The 17,315-nt window shown below is 42.2% G+C and overlaps 1 protein-coding gene across 5 annotated transcripts in view; it reads right to left on the bottom strand.

Annotated features, from left to right (window-relative positions):
- DNAAF9 (dynein axonemal assembly factor 9) overlaps window positions 1-17,315 on the bottom strand; it is a 173,201-nt gene that overhangs the window by 36,304 nt on the left and 119,582 nt on the right. For all 5 annotated transcript variants that reach the window (XM_019971938.2, XM_070802139.1, XM_070802140.1 and 2 more), the window contains 8 exons: window positions 16,262-16,365; window positions 11,847-11,993; window positions 10,554-10,642; window positions 10,035-10,136; window positions 9,673-9,790; window positions 7,843-7,931; window positions 6,036-6,194; window positions 3,416-3,541 (listed from right to left, as the gene is read on the bottom strand). In XM_019971938.2, coding sequence (XP_019827497.2) covers window positions 3,416-3,541; window positions 6,036-6,194; window positions 7,843-7,931; window positions 9,673-9,790; window positions 10,035-10,136; window positions 10,554-10,642; window positions 11,847-11,993; window positions 16,262-16,365 — 934 coding nt within the window. The remainder of the gene's footprint in view (window positions 1-3,415; window positions 3,542-6,035; window positions 6,195-7,842; window positions 7,932-9,672; window positions 9,791-10,034; window positions 10,137-10,553; window positions 10,643-11,846; window positions 11,994-16,261; window positions 16,366-17,315) is intronic.

Raw genomic sequence — 17,315 nt, 5'->3', positions numbered from 1 at the left:
TTCCCCAACCACGGATTGAATCAGTAACCTCTGACTCGATGTGCAATGAGTTTTTTTTTTTTAATTTATATTTTGGCTGTGCTGGGTCTTTGTTGCTGTGAGGGCTTTTCCCTAGTTGCAATGAGCAGGCTTCTCTCTGCTCATTGCAACTAGGGAAAAGTTGCTGTGGAGTACAGGCTCTAGAGCACATTGGCTTTAGCAGCTGCAGCATGTGGGCTCAGTGGTGTGACTCACTGCCTCCAGAGCACAGGCTTAGTTGCCCTGCGGCATATAAGATCTTCCTGGATCAGGGATTGAACCAATGTCTCTAGCACTGGCAAGTGGATTCCTTACCATTGAGCCATGGGGAAGTCCCTGATTGTTTCCAATTAACAGTTTTATTGAGATATAATCAGCATAGCACAAAATTCACTCATTTAAAGTGTATGATTCAATGTTTTGTGTTTTTTTTTTAGTAAATTTACAGAGCTGTGCAAACACTGCCACAATTTCATTTTAGAAACATTTTCATTACTACAGGAAGATCCCACCTTCCCATTTCCCCAGACCTTTAACACTTCTTCCTTGAACTCTTCCCACGCCACTCTATTAGTTTTTCTTCTTCTTAATTTTTTCTTGATGGTATAGAACAGTATTTGTCTAGTTCTTTGCTTATTACTATCTTTTCCTACCTTTCTATGTTAGTATCTCTGATAGTGTCCAGTCCCATGTTAGACCTCTTTCTGCTTGATTCATCTTTAACTAAAAACTTGAGAAAAAGAAGAGGCATGGATGGTAGAAAAAGTGGCATATAAGAGTCCACACAGCATTCTCAAGTACAATGGTGATGCTCAGAATTCACTACAATAACCTACCTTGAGGTAGAAGGAAAAATAGCTTTTTTTTTTTTTTTTAATGAGAAAGCAGAACCTAGAGAAAGCAGAGCTAATGAGAAGGGAGAATGGTAAAGACATTTCTTAGGATCACTTAAGACAATTAGGGTAGTAATTTTTAATGTAATTTCTATGAGAAGTGTAAAGATATCAACTTAGGACTCAAATAAGAAGGAAGCTTTTTCAGATGAAGATCTAAGGATAGATCAATCAGTTGCCAGGAGATGATTAATAATATATGGACTAATCAGAAAAACCACATGATAACATATCTTGGATACATTCTTAGAAATATTCTACTAAAGGCTACAGAGAAAGGAAACTTTGCAGCCTCTGTCCTTGGAATTCTAAAGGCAAGAATACTGGAGTAGGTAGCCAGTTCCTTCTCATTCTCTTCTCTAGAGGATCTTCTCCACCCAGGGACTGAACCCATGTCTCCCACACTGCAGGTAGATTCTTTACTGTCTGAGCCACCAGGGAAGCCCCAAACAAGTCTGTGATATGTGTGCTGTGCTTAGTCACTCTGTCGTGTCCAACTCTGTGACCCCATGGACTGCAGCCTGCCAGGCTCCTCTGTCCACAGGGATTCTCCAGGCAAGAACACTGGAGTGGGTTGCCATGCCCGCCTCCAGGGGATCTTCCCTGGACCAGGGATCAAGACCAGGGATCAAACCCAGGTCTCCCTCACTGCAGGCAGATTTTATACCGACTGAGCTACCAGGGAAGCCCAAGAATACTAGAGTGGGTAGCCTATCCTTTCTCCAGGGGTTCTTCCTGACCCAGGAATTGAACTGGGGTCTCCTGCATTGCAGGTGGATTCTTCACCAGCTGAGCTAACAGGGGAGCCCTCCAAACAGCTCTACAAAGGGAAAATGTAATGTCTGAAACTTCTCAGTGGGGGCTTCTCTGATGATGAAATAAATAATTCTAGATACCACTGAGGCAGTATAAACTATAAAACCCACTCAGAAAGCAATTTGGGAATGGGAATACAGAGTAATAAAATTGATCATCAGTTCAGTTCAGTCGCTCAGTCGTGTCGGACTCTTTGTGACCCCATGAACCGCAGCTGGGAAAGATTGAGGGCAGGATGAGGCAGATGGCATCATTGACTCAATGGACATGGGTTTGGGTGGACTCCAGGAGTTGGTGATGGACAGGGAGGCCTGGCGTGCTGAGGTTCATGGAGTCGCAAAGAGTTGGACATGACTGAGCGACTGAACTGACTGACTGATATATGTTCACTTACATAATATGTTTATATGTTAACCTAAGAAAGATATAAAGCTTTATGTACATCACAACTGTTAAAAAAAGTATGCATATAAAAGATAAAAAAGGACTTCACAAAAATTATAATATTACATTGAGTTAGTGAGATTATGGGTGAATTATTACCCAATTTTCTTTGTTGTTGTCATATTATTTCCAAAGTAGGAAAAAAAAGTTCATTTGTTAGTAGTGAGAATGAATGTCATTAACTGAGGTAAGATGCTTTAAGATGGCTTAACCACATGAAAAAGTATCTGTGAGGTACTCCAAGTGCTTTATTACAGAAGGCCCCTTCCCTGCAGTAAAGAAGAAAAGAAAAGCCTGCCATGGGTATTCTTCTTTTCTGGGAGAATTTATTTCAAGTCCCACTATCCTAGAAGGGTGACTTATTAGTGCACAAAGAAAAGTGGTGAGAAGATGCCAGTCCATACGGAGAGTAAAAAAGCTGGCTTGAAACTCAACATGCAAAACTAAGATCAAGGCATACAGTCCCACCACTTCATGGCAAATAGATGGGGAAAAAGTGGAAGCAGTGACATATTTTATTTTCTTGGACTCCAAAATCACTGCAGATAGCAACTCTAGTTATGAAATTAAAAGATGCTTGCTCCTTGCAAGGTAGGTTATAACAAACCTAGACAGTGTATTAAAAAACAGACGTCACTCTGCCAACCAAGGTCTGTATGATCAAAACTATGGTTTTTCCAGTAGTCATGTAGGGATGTGAGAGCTGGAATTTAAAGAAGGCTGAATGCCAAAGAACTGACGTTTTCAAATTGTGGTGCTGGAGAAGACCCTTGAGAATCTGTGGACTGCAAGGAGATCAAACCAGTCAATTCTATAGGAAATCAGCCCTGAATACTCATTGGAAGGACTGATGCTGAAGCTGAAGCTCTTAATATTCTGGCCACCTGATATGAAGAGCTGACTCATTGGAAAAGACCCTGATGCTGGGAAAGACTGAAGGGAAAAGGAGAAGGGGGTGGGAGAGGAAGAGATGGTTAGATAGCAACACTGATTCAATGGACATGAATCTGAGTAAATGGGAGACACTGGAGGACAGAGGAGCCTGACATGCTGCAGTCCACAGGGTTGCAGAGTCAGACATGACTTAGCAACTGAAAAACAGAAACACCACGAGGGTAAACTGATGCATTTCAAAAGACAAACACATAAAAATGCGTTGCCTACTGGTAGGTGGGAGGTAAATAGCTTTCTGTACATTTAAACACACCACATCCTGTGGGCTGGAGGTGGTCCTAAGTACGTACCTGTGCTCCATGTAGCAGCTCAGCGGCTCCACACACACTGTGATGGTACCAATGGTGAAGCAGGACTTGACATTTGAGTCTGGATGGGTCTGCAGAGCCTGGACAACATCAATAACATCTGTGTAGCTAGGGGGAAAAAAGGGAGTAGTTAAGTTTACTGGACTGGAGCTTCAGAGTGGGAGAAGAGGGGAATGCTTGCTGAGTGGCTAAGTGGAGCAAGGGTAGAAGGAAACCAAAAGAGGAGAGAGCAACAGGCCTCCTTGGGGTCAAGTCACCTCATGACTTAGAGCCCCTGCAGTTTACAGTGTTTCTGTACTTCCGAGTTCCACTAGTTCTAACTGTGCAGGAGTGAGTGGAAGGAAGAACTCTACTGCCCACCCACTTCAGAGAAGCCTGCAGGTGACCCTGGGGCTCTGGGGCAGGACTTGGTATTTTCTCATCAAGTTAAGAGCTCCTGCATTGGTCTGTTTTCTTTAATAAGTCTTTCATTTCAGGGAGCATAGTGATCCAGCTTCTGAGTCTGTACCTGGCCACTTTGGCTGAACTGCCTAAACTGCATGATGAATGCAAAAACCTAACTCTTCATGTTGCCTCTTTCTTGTCAGTATTTTCTTTATTTAAAAACAAAAAAAGCCCAGCAGGACTTTACCTTTCTTCTAAAACAACAGATATTCCATACAAGTGTCTTTTGGGCTCTATTTCACATTTGTAATTTAAGCCTGCAATTTTGCCTCATTTTACATTAATTCAATTTTTGTTTTGAGAGATACTTTGTCTTAAATGTAGATAAAGAATGATTTTTATAATATTCTAGAGTATAAACTAACACAGTCCCTCAAATTCCTTAAAATTAACTTTTTAAGACTCAGATTTTTACAGTTCTACTTATTTGTGTATGTATTCAGTTCCATACAGTTCTGTCACCTGTGCAGGCTCCTCTACCATAGTAAAGATACTAAACAGTTTCACACCACAAAGCTCCCTCCATGTTGCCCTTTTATAACCATACCTACCTCCCCCTCACTCTCCACTCCCATCCCCAGTTCCTGGCAGCCACTAATCTGTCCCCCATTTCTAAAATTTTATCATTTAAAAATACATTAATTCAATTTTTAAAACAACAACCTAATACTCCACTTGGTGTCAAAGCTCAACATCACTGCTTACCTGCAGCAGTAAGTAGAATGGGACCAGGCCACTATAGGGGCAAGAAAAAACTCTGCCCGATGGCACAGAATTCTATAAATCAAAATAAAGGCCATATTCAAGAAATAAAATTCTCAACTTGAGAAGCCTCTGGGGTGTCCCCTCACCTCAATATTGAGCTTAAAGGTCCAGCTCCAAGGAGATGGATATGCTACACTGAGTCTGCCATGTGTTCCCTGCTGAGCCTCAGGGGAATGGGCCCCATCTGTAAGAACACTGTCATACAGAGCAACACAGCAGGAAATCCATCAGATGTTCCTAGTGTACTGGGGCTGTGACTGGGCAACTGCTGGTTCTGAGAGTACAAGTGGGTTGGCCATACACTGTCACTGAAGTCCAGAGCAGCCAGGACAGCTGGCACTTATGCAGACTTGTACAGTCAGAGACGGGGAGTCAAAAATACTCTCTAAAGTAATAGAAGATGGAAATGACCTCAGCTATACGATGTCAAGGTACCAAATTTGACTCCAGGTCCATACCCCCACTGACATTCAACTCTGGAAAGGTGGCAGGAGGTGACGAAACTGGGCCAACCTATTTTTTCGATTATTAGAGATGATGGAAAACAAGTGGTTTCTAGCTTTCCTGCTCTGTGGCTTCCACAACCTAAGCCCACAAGTAGAGTCAACAGAAGGGAAGCCCAAAGCAGATATAAGAACAAGATCTAAATAAGAGAAAAGATGGCCTGGCAGGGGACACATTCCTGTTTGCCTCCTGCAGCACCACTGACCTGGCTTTCCTCCAATTCTTACCATCACATCCAAGAGACCAAATAGGGCTTTGGAACTGGGCCTATTCTTTACTGGAAACAATTAGCCAGTTGCAAATACTAATTATTATGAGCACAAAACAAAACACCACAGCACAGCACAAAAGCACTTTGTGAGAACTGCCAAAAGCTTCTTTATTACCAACTATAATGACAGCAGTGAAGAGCACAGCCCATGTTTTCCTGATCTGGCATGTTCTCCTGCGGGCCCAGGGGACGACGCACCTGCTTCCTCCTTCCTAGCCACTTTGTGGATGGGGCTTGAGACTAGAGTGTGGGGACTGTCTGCAACTCCACAGGAGGAGGACTGAAAAAGCTGAAGCTTGCTTGCTTCGGTGGCAAACGAAAAGGCTTAGGGACCACTACTGTTAGAAGAATTATCAAAGAATCTTGCCCAGAAAACCTCCTCCCCAGTTCTTTGCCTTTTGAGGATATGTGACGTTGAAGCCAAACTTGAAACTTGCGTGTCATCTTCACCAGTCACTCTGGGCCACAGGATGGCCACAGCGGTTCCTGCTTGCTAAAGACACTAGACACTTCTCGTGCATATGTGGAGTTTATTCTGTGCCCCAAGTCAACCACACATGAAATAATGGCAAGGTCACCACACTACCCCACTATTTCCAAAATACTTCCAGGGCTCACCCTTGTAATACCACCAGTAGTCTGGTCTTCTTGCGGACATAGGCTGACTGGCGGGCAGAGCGGTTCTGTTGGGCCTCCAGGGCACTGGAAAGGTATCTCTGGAAGTGGGCAGCATGAAAACATTCGGAGCTGTCCATGACTTGACGGTATACCATCCACCTGGAAATGGAAAGTATAATCTCAGCATGAGGGCCTGACCCATAGGTTCTGCCAGTGGATTCAAATGTAACTAGTACTCCACAGACTTGGTCTCGTGAACCCATACAGGAGAAAGCAATACTACCAGAAACAGGTAGAGGGAACTGGCTGGGTGTGGAGCCCTGTACCCCGAAATCACTTCTATTGGAGCTTTTGGCACAAAATGCTCTGTCATAGGGAGAAAGGTCAGATAAGCACATGATCAACAGGTTTCAGAGTTGAGAAAGACTCCTGAACAGGCAGTCAGTTTCTGAAGAGCCGTTCAGAAAAATAGTTTCAGTCCACTTTGCAGTAAAATTCTTGCCAAGAATAAGGAATGAAGGGGTGGGGGAAGTTTCCTGGTGGCCTAGTGGTTAGGATTTGGTACTGTCACTGTAGTGGCCCAGGTTCAATCCCTGGTTGGGGAACTGAGATCCCACAAACTGCATGGCACAGCCAAAAAATAAAAATAATAATGGGTAAGGAGAAGCATTCAGATTGTTTACAGAACATAAGCAATGGAAATGAGGAAGGAGCTAGTTAGCTATTGAGTACTTATGAAGGAGGTCTAATATTTCCCCATTATCTCTCTAAAACTCATCTTCCCAACCCCCACAATCTCCCACTCTAAAGTCCCAAACTCCTAGGTGATTTCAGTCTTCTCAGTTCTTCTATATGGTCTCCTGCAGGCTTACTTTGAGGAAGACTGACTAGATATTAAAAGCCTGGTTCAGTCAGCAAGGTTTGTTTAGCAATCTGTCAGCCAAATGGAAGACATGGGTGAATGATTTCTCCAATTTTATCTAAACCAGTATGTCCCAGTTCCACCTAAACTCATGCAGTCCCTTTGTGGCCATGGAAAGATCACATCCACCAGCTCTCAAATTCTAACCAACCTGGTGACAATTCCCAGGCCTTTGCCCATGCCGGTCTTGCTGGAACAGGTCTCTTGCCCAGATATCCAGAGGTTCATCCCTTTATATTGTCAGGCCTTTGCTCAAATGTCACCTTTTCAGTGAGGTCTTCCCTGAGTGAGCGAATAAAGTGAAGTCGCTCAGTCATGTCTGACTCTCTGCGATCCCATGGACTGTAGCCTGCCAGGCTCCTCCATCCATGGGATTTTTCCAGGCAAGAATACTGGAGTGGGTTGCCAGTTCCTTCTCCAGGGGATCGTTCCAACCCAGGGATCGAACCCAGGTCTCCCACACTGCTGGCAGACTCTTTATCGTCTGAGCCACTTCCCTGAGTACCCAATTAAAACTGGAATCAGTCCCCCAGCTCAGCTCTCCTATAGCCTTCTCAGCTTTATTTTCTCCACAGCATTTTTCACTAGCTAATGTACTATTTTTCTTAACTGGTTAATTGCCTATCTTCCAAAACTAGAATACAAGCTCCATGAAGGCAGAGATACCACCTGTTTTCTAGTCTGTTTTGTACATTTGTCCCCTATACTTAGAACAGTGTCTCGCATACAGAAAGTACTCAGTATAAATGTGTTAAACAAATGGATAGATGATCACCGTGCCAATATCAATTACACCAAAGGTCAGTGGATGCTGAAGGTTTCCCAGTGCATAGGCAGCAAGCATAGAACCCCTTTCCCCAAAGGAAAGGCAGTAGCCATACTAACCTGCCATATTCCTTATGCAGAGTGACCAGAAAAGCACAGAGTTCACTGGCGTGACAGCCTGGGAGACCAGTTACAATGCTGATAATTACCTACATGAAAGAAAAGCCATATGGGTTTATGATTCAACTGGGAGGCAGCACTGTGTAACAGGTTAAGAGAACTGACTTCTTAAGCCAGGTTCTGTGGGTTTAAACCTCAGCACCAGCATTCACTAGCTATGTGACCTTGGGTTCACGATAGAACCTACCTTGCAGGGTGGCTGTGATGATTAACTGAGTTAATATATGTAAACAAGGTGCTTGGAACAGTGTCTGGCACACAGCAAACACCATATACGATGTAGTGTTACCATGATAATTTCCATGGAGCAGGTTGTGACTAGATCAGTTAAAAGTATAACGGAAAATACTGGGAGGAAAGGAGGTCTGGGACAAAAATGTCATAGGCTAAATTGGTGTGGTAAACTCAGTGAAAGAGGTGAGCGGCCTGTGCCTTTCAAGCCACATGGCCTGATGTAAAGAAACAAACTGGGTCAAGAAGCACTTCTCAGTCTTAATGGGGAAAATAGCCAGGTTGAACTTTCTTAACCTTGGCACATGACTACATGAAAACAGGGCTGTCTGTAGGGAGACATTCCAACTCAAGAAATCTACTGACAAAGAAGGTGTCAAGCAGAGGAGGAAGGGAACCATGTACTTGCTGAAGGATAACAATGTCAGTGACACAGCATGGCAAGGGCTCCTTTACATGCGTTTTATTTAACAATACACAAGATTCACTGGGACAGGCCTGGACTAAAATTCAGCTTGGTGGCACTCACCACTTGAACTAGTCACATCAGCACAGAGATGGCTATGGATTCCTCATCTTTTGTGGGAAATAGTTCTCCCACCTCCCCTCTGACCAGACCCTTGGTCTGATTCCCTTTCTGCACCTGTGGACAGTTCTCCCTGTAACTGACTTTCTGTTTATTTTCTCATCTTGGTTCCCATTTCTCGGCATCCAGGCCTCAGCCTCTCAAATCCCAGCAAACATGCTCACAGCCAGACACCTTCTTACTTCAAGGCCAGTTCTATAGCACTTTGTTAATATAAAATATATATATTAAAAATATTTAAAATATAAAATTTTTACTTTTACTCTTGCTTAAGGGAAAAAATGAAGCTTATAACTACTTCAGTTCAGTTGTTCAGTCGTGTCCGACTCTTTGTGACCCCATAAATCGCAGCACGCCAGGCCTCCCTGCTAACTACTTAATGCTTCTCTTTCCTTTTGCAGCCAAGTGTCTTCTAGATTTGCACAGAAATAAATGCCCTCTTTGAGCATATTATGACATATAGTTCCAAAGAAATGGTGGGGGGTCAAGAGGAGAGCAGTATGAAGCAGGAGCAGATTAAAATCCACTCTTGTGAAGACAGTGTTTATAAACTGTCACGTTATCCTGGTGATGCTAGCAAGCTCTTACTAATAAGGCCCTTCCCCTTACTAAGCTCAGTGTGCCACGTAAGACCTTATAACCAGAAAGAGCTGACAGCATGAGAGTACTGACAAAGAGTTTGGAAGACCTGGAGAAGCAAGAGGAGGGCACAGAAATATGGCAGGGTTTCATCACTGCCATGGGGCTCAGGTGGCATTAACGTAGATGCCAGTACACTGTCAGTGTATAGAAGGGGTTTCATGTGTATCATTACATCAGTATTCAAGGAGGTGGAGAGTCTTATAAAAGGGACTCTGCCTGAGCTCCTTTTTGTAAATGACAATGAATATTAAGGGTAGGTTATCAGGATCATCCTCCCATAAATTCTCAGCTTTTTTGGTGAGCTGCTATACCTTATCATTTTCTACTCTGTGAATAGGGTTGATTTCGGCTTGCTGCAGTAGGACAGGGAGATGGGTCCTCACCACGGGTTCCTGACTAATGCTGCTGACAGCAAAATGCTGGAGAAACCTAGAAAAACAAAGACAGTGCTATTATGTTACCATCACCAGCCTTTTCTGAATGTGCCCATTCACATGAGAAACTTATTTAATAGCTGAACAGAAACCTTAGTGATTATCTCTAGCGAATACAATTGTGTATGTTGTGTTTTTATAATTATCCTTAAGAAGCTATAAAGAAAGAAAATGGAGCTTAGAAAGCACCAACACCAAGAGTTCTGATATATTAAAAGAAACAGAAAAACAGAGCTCACCCGTTCAGCTCTGGGAGTTTAGCTGAGAGTAGCTTTAGAGGACTCTGTTTCTCCCCAGCAGAATGGCTCAGGACACTGAAGAGCTTCTGTGCCCTGGAGTGTCTGGAATATCAAAGGTTCACAGATTAGAACTCCATCTCCCAACAGCACACATACTTTACATAACTCGTTCTGATATTTTTAAGCCAAAGTCTTGTGACAGTCAACACTTTGAAAAGAAGCATCTCACTGACTTAAGCAAAATTCGGTGTTAATACAGGGTGACTGGTTTGCCCACATAGAAAGCTTAGCCTGAAACCTTTGTAATACTATGGTTTTCTGATTCTTGGTGGACTTCATCTGTCTTGACTTCTGTTCCCTAAGAGCACTGACTACCTGCAAACTGGCAGCACTGAAATGACTGTGTTGGCCCTTTCAGAAGCCAGGACTTCTGTGTTACATAATGCAAGTCATCCTGCAGAGACAGCAGACACACACAGCCTAGGGAAGCTAGCATAAACACTGAAGGCAGCCACTTACAATCTCTTTTGTTCCACAGATAATCCATCTTCCTGGATCACTTTTAAAGACAGCCCTGAGTTAGTCTGCTGTTGCCAGGGGGAGAAGACCTAAACAAAACAGAATTAGAGCAAAGAACACTTTAAACCCAACAACAGGATATGGAACCCACATGGGGATTTGATGGCTGCTGAAAATCTAGACTGTCAGTACAGAGAAAAACCATCATAACAAACAAGTTTGTTTCAAAAATAGAGGCCTGAAGCAATTCTGTTCTGTATTTTTACAAACTAGAATTTCTTTCTGAGTTCCTCTCCCAGGGATTCTGCTCCTTAAGAGAACAGGAAACAGAGAGGAGGGTATCACGTAATACTGTTCTGGCAGCAGGGACACGTTCTTCCCTGGTGACAGGGCCAGACAGGAGCAGTTCAAGCAACTCCTGCCTAGAGGCAGAGGAATGGCTGAAGAGAATCTCTAGGTTCCTAGACTGAAAAGACAAGTACAAGGAGGTAACAGATCAGCTGGCAGTAAGACAGAAACACAGACTGGCCCTAAAAGCCACTCTGGAGCCAAGGCTGGTTCTTGCCTCTTCCATGTTCTGTGTATCTGTCCTGAGGGAGGGGGACTATCCTCTCAAAAACTGCTGAGTCACACCTTTCCAAGCATCTCCACCAGAATGAGACTGACCATTTGTATGACTCTGGTTACTGCTTGGTCTCTAAGTAAGCTGTGTAGTTCTTGGTGAGCTCCCTCACTCATGCAATCTGTGCTGACAAGCTATAGTGTGCAGCCTGCCAGGTGGAACCACTCACAAGGGCAGGGCCTATGAACCATGGAGAAGGACATTTTGGGGTGGGGTAGGAAGCTCTGGAGGAGGGCATAGCAACCCAATCCAGTATTCTTGCCTGGAGAATCCCCACAGACAGAGGAGCCTGATGGGCTACAGCCCATGGGGTCGCGAAGAGTCAGACATGACTGAGCGACTAATCACAGCACAGCACAGCAAGCTCTGATCCAGTAGGTAGGGCCCAACAACTCAATAAAGTAGCTAACAGGGAAATAAGTCTAATTAGCAAAAAAGAAGATTTTTCTTAGAAGCTAAAAAGCCTTCTGTTCAGTTCCTTTAGGCTCTCATCTTTTAATGGCAAGAGCACTATTCCAGGACCCAAAGAGATTAGAAGCAGCTACACTCACAGCAGCCCTTCCCAACTCTCCCTCTCATCACCTCACTGTTAGCCCTAAGACACTGCCATACCAATTAAATTGCTAGGAAAAAGGGTAGTAATTGTTTTGCTGAATAATGATTGATGTTACCTCTGAGTAAAATGTTTGGTATATCTTGGATTTGGGGAAAAGGACAATCATCAGAAAATTGCTTGATCCATGGAAATGAACTGGAAGATGGGGAAGCAATGAACTTTTGAAGTCTATCAGAAGGGCAGCAACAACACTGGTGGAATCCTGAAGAGAAACAGAGGGAACATCACTGAGAAAAGCCATTTTGCAGGAATTTAGCCCTTACATCTAATGTCAGAACACATATGGTGAATGTCAGTCCAATTATTTTCACATTGTGTGGTTCACTGGGATTCAGTTACGGAAGTTCCTGCCAACACCCAGTTTTAGGAGATACGGGAAGTACACAGTCTTTTCTCCTGAACTGAAAATATTATCTCTCTTTCTAGGGTATTAGTCCCTTATCAGACAAATGATTTGCAAGTATTTTCTCCCATTCTGTGAGTTGCTTTTCACATTCTTGATAGTGACTTTTGATGTGGAGAAGTTTTAAACTGGACTTAATAAAGTCCAATTTATATATATTTTTCTTTTGTTGTCTCTGCTTTCAGTGTCAAATCCAAGAAACTGTTGCTTAATCCTGCCTGGAAAATTCCATGGACAGAGGAGTCTGGCAGGCTATAGTCCATAGGGTTGCAGAGAGTCAGACACAACTGAAGCAACTTAGCACCCAGGCATGCATCCAGTTTTCCCAGCACTGTCTGTTGAAAAGACTGTCTTTTTTAACTGAATGATCTTGGCACCTTTGTTGAAAACCTTTGACCATATATGCAAGACTTTCTTTGGGGGCTCTCTATTCTGTTCCACTGGTCTATACATCTGATCTTATGCCAATACCACAGGCTTTATGGCACTTAGGCTTCAGTAGTTGGAGTGAGAGGGCTCAGTAATTGCGATTCCTGGGCTCTAGAGCACAGGCTCAATAGTTGTGGTACAGGCTTAGTTGCTCCAAGGCATGTGGTATCTTCCTGGACCAGGGGTTGAACCCATGTCTCCGTCACTGGCAAGCAGATTTTTTACCACTGAACCACCAGGGAAGTCCTCAACTTTCTTCTTTTAAAGACTGCTTTGACTACTTGGGCAGGGGGTGGGCGTGGGGTTTTCCCTGAGATTCCATAAGAATTTCAGGATGGGATTTTTCATTTCTTCAAAAAATGCCATTGAGATTTCAATAGGAATCTATAGGTTGCTTTGGGTAGTACTGTTATTTAATAATATTAAGTCTTCCAATCCATGAACATGGGATGTCTTACCATTTACTTAGGTCTTCTTTCTTTCAGCAATGCATTGTGGGTTTTGGTGTTTAAATCTTTCAATTCCTCAGTTAAATTTATTGAAATTGTTTTCTTAAGAACCTTTTCAGATTATTCACAGTGGGGTATGGAAATGCAACCTTTTTTTAAACTGTTTATTTTCTATTCTGAAACGCTGGTAAATTTATTAATTCTAATAGTTTGTGTATGTAGTCTTAAGGAATTTCTACATATAAAGCATGTCATCCATGAAGAGAGCTAATTTTACTTCTTTTTTTGGCCAATTAAATGCCTCATCTCTTTTTCTTGCCTAACTTGTTCTCACTAGGACTTCCACCAATACCATGTTGAATAGACATGGCAAAAACAAGCATTTCTGTCTGTTTCTGATATTAGGGGACAGAGTTTTTTAATATTTAAGTTTTGATAATGAAAGTCATATTCATTATGAAATAAAAATTTGAGAAAAATATAAAAATAAAATACAGAAAAAAGGTTTAAAATATTAATCCCAAGTCCCATCACTCAACTTCAACTACAGCTAACACTGTTAGCTTGTTTTCTTAAGAACCTTTTCAGATTATTCACAGTGGGGTATGGAAATGCAACCTTTTTTTAAACTGTTTTTTAAACAACCTTTTTGGTTGTTTAACCTTCTAGTCTTCTGTTCCTGTTCATTGAGTCCCTTTTCTATGACTGGGAAGTCATACTTACTTTTACAGCTCCGTATCTTGCTTTTAAAACTTAAATTTACCATTAGTATCTACCATGTTGTTGTAAACTATCTGTCAGCATTTTCAAAGACTGCATCCCACTCCCCTCTCAGCCCACCACTATGACTGGACATTCCATATTATCAATCCCACCTCACCTTTTGTCTACTGTACCTTTTATCTACTCGTTATTAACTTACTGTTATACACGGTAGTGTAAGGCTGTATCTGTTGTACTTCCACATATCTGTTAACTAACCTCAGGTCCTCTGAACACCCATGATTTGGCACTCAGTGCTTTCATGTTGGTAAAGACAGAGCTCGTCACAGAAATGAAATATTAACTCATTTAAAAAAAAAATCACTAAAAATGGTTTTCCTGGTTTGTGCTTTTGCTTTGAATATTTTGTAGAGATTTAAATTATTAGTCTGATAAACTTTATGCTCTTATCTATACAATGGAATACTACTCATCAAAAAAGCAATAAAAAGGAAAAACTATTGATACACACAACACTGATGAACCTTAAAAACCATGCTGAGTGAAAAATGCTAGACTCAAAAGGGTTCAGAATGTATGATGTCCACTTATATAACATTTTAGAAAATGCAAACTAATCTACAATGACAGAAAGCTAGTAAGTGGTTGCCTGAAGCCAGAAGTTGGGGAGAAATATGATCTACAAAAAGGTATTAGAAAACTTCTGGGAGGGTTGGGCATGACAAAAATCTGTATCTTGACTATGCTAGTGGTTTCATGAGTATATACATCTGTCAAAACTTTAAATGGATACAGTTAATTGTATGTATATCTTATTTAATCTAACATATCTAAAGTATTATTTTAAATGTAATCAATATAAGAGTATTAGATCTTTCACATGCTTTTTTAAGATATAGTTGATGTACAATACTATATAAATTTTAGGTGTACAACATAGTGATTCACAATTTTTAAAGGTTATAATTCATTTATAGTTAATATAAAATATTGGCTACATTTCCTGCATTGTACACTAAGTCCTTGTAGCTAGTTAATTGCATTTAAAGTATACTTCAATAAACTATCAGCAAAAATTGAAAAAATCCTTAAGTAATCAAATCTAACAAACTTTTTCTTTAGAATTTCTTGAGTCATTTCTAAGCTTAAGATTAGAATGTCTTCCTGTCCCTAAAAATTTAATAAATATTCTTTTTTATATTCTTAACTGGACTTATTGTGGTGACCATTTAATAATATACATGTCTAAGAGAGTAGATCTTAAAAGTTATCAGAATCTGAAATAGATATATGCAGTATACAATTCAATCACTTTGCTATACAGCTGAAACTACTGTAAACTGTAAATCAACTATACACCAATATAAAACAAATATTAAATTTTAAAAAGCTCTCACCATAAGAAAATAATTAATAGCTATATTCTACTTATGAAATTTTAAAATATTTTACTTTTCTCAAAAGTACATTTTGACTTTTGATATGAGTTAAAACCCAGCCCTCACCCCAAAATGCAGTAATTTATTATACCAGCACTTAAGATTCATCCTTTCTTTCCTGATGTTGGAAGACTCTTTAACCTAATATTAAAGCCTTCACCTAACAGGACCATCTAATCTGTCTGGACGGTCTGCCTACATTTTTGAACAGCCTTAAGTTCTATGGAAGAAAGAACTCTTTCTAACTTGATAACAGAATTTATTTTCAGCACTATTTGACCAAACCACTTCACCTGGTCTCTTTCCCGGCTCCGAAACAAGCTGGTTTTGAGGCTGAGACCCTGCAGGGTGGACAGCCTGCCCTCTGCTCTGGGGTCGTACTACGATGAGCCATGCCCTGGCCAGAGAGTACAGGCTAGGGGAAAACTCACAGCTACCCACATCCCCACAAGGGAAGGGGGACTTGTTGTTGCAGACTATAGAATTAAAGGATGGTTCTGGGAGTAGAACTTTCATAGAGCTGGAGGTTAATTCTGAGTATGAGAGGGGGTGGAACTAAGCCTTCAAGGAGAAAATTAGTTATTTCTCTTCCTTTCAGGCTTTCTTATAATTCTTTCTCATGTTCAACAAGTGAGTGAAACCCCAAAAATGTCACAGGAAGCTGTTTCTTTCCAGTTCTTAAGTGGGTGAGTCTTTGTGTCTCTGGGTCGGAGGCTATCTGTGAAGGGTTACTGGAGGCCACCTTCAGCTGGTCTTCTTTGAGATAAGTTAATTGGGCATGGGTAGCTGCTGGCCCTCTTGACCAGGAAGTCATTTATACTTAACTCCTTTATAAAGTGGCAGGGTTGATGAGGCTGACAAGAGCTTCTCTCTCCATGACTTCCCTGCCTGCTTGCCTGCCTCAAGGGCAGTGCTGGTTCCTAAGCCATTGACTTGTAGTGACAGAGGGACAGGGAGTTATTTGATTTTACCCTCAGAAGTGTGAGTATCTTTCTGAACATCAAAACTTGGATTGTAAAACACCTACCCCATCATAGAACAAAATGGAATTCATGTGGTCCTTGGAAATGATGATATTTCCGTGATGACGATCAGAAAACAGAAGGCCATTAGAGAAGAAATGTACTTTTCCTGGAAGGAAAAGAGAGCTGGTCAGAGCTCCGAGGGCTGGATCCTAGTGGCCAGTATCACAGTGTTCTTCCTGCAGGTCCTAGGGCAAGCCAGAGTGGTAACTAGAGATCTTCTGCAGTGCTTAAGTTAAACAATCTTGAGCTTCTGGTTCAAGATGGTGGAGTAGAAGGACGTGTGCTCATCTCCTCCTGTGAGAGCACCAAAATTGCAACTAGCTGTTGAACAGCCATCAACAGGAGGACGCTGGAACCCACCAAAAAAAGATATCCCACATTCGAAGACAAAGAAGCCCAGCAGATGGTAGGAGGGGTGCAATCATGATAAAACCAAATCCCATACCTGCCAGGTTGGTGACTCACAGGCTGGAGAACAATAATACCAAAGAAGTTCTTGCACTATTGTGAAGGTTCTGAACCTCATGTCAGGCTTCCCAGCTTAGGGATCTGAAAAAGGGACCGGGAATCCCCAGGGAATCTGGCATTCAGGGCCAGAAGGATTTGATTACAGGCCTTCCACAGGACTGGGAGAAACAGACCCCCCAGTTGTGGAGGGCACAAACAAAATTTTGCATGCACCAAGACCCAGAGGAGAGGAGCAGTGACCCCATAGGAGACTGAAGCAAAACTACCTGTTAGTGCTGGAGGCCTTCTTGTGGAAGCGTGGGTCAGCAGGAGCTCGCCACAGGGACAGGGGCACTGGAAGGTCCCCCTTGGAGTAAACGCCTTTGGGGTTCACCATTAACCCCACCATAGAGGCTGTAGACCTCAGGGCTGTGTGGTCTCAGCCCAAACAGCCACCAGGGAGGGAGTGCAACCCCACCCATCAGCAGATAATTGGATTAAAGCTTTATTGGGCAAGGCCCTGCCCACCAGAGCAAGACAGTTTTTCTCATCACCAGTCCCTACCATCAAGAAGCTTACACAAGACTCTTAACCTCATCCATCAGAGGG

The sequence above is a fragment of the Bos indicus genome, chromosome 13 (assembly GCF_029378745.1).
Source record: "Bos indicus isolate NIAB-ARS_2022 breed Sahiwal x Tharparkar chromosome 13, NIAB-ARS_B.indTharparkar_mat_pri_1.0, whole genome shotgun sequence".
In the NCBI taxonomy this organism is placed as follows: Eukaryota; Metazoa; Chordata; class Mammalia; order Artiodactyla; family Bovidae; genus Bos; species Bos indicus.
Note: the sequence above shows the minus strand (reverse complement) of the source record. Positions and strands in the feature narration are given on the sequence as shown.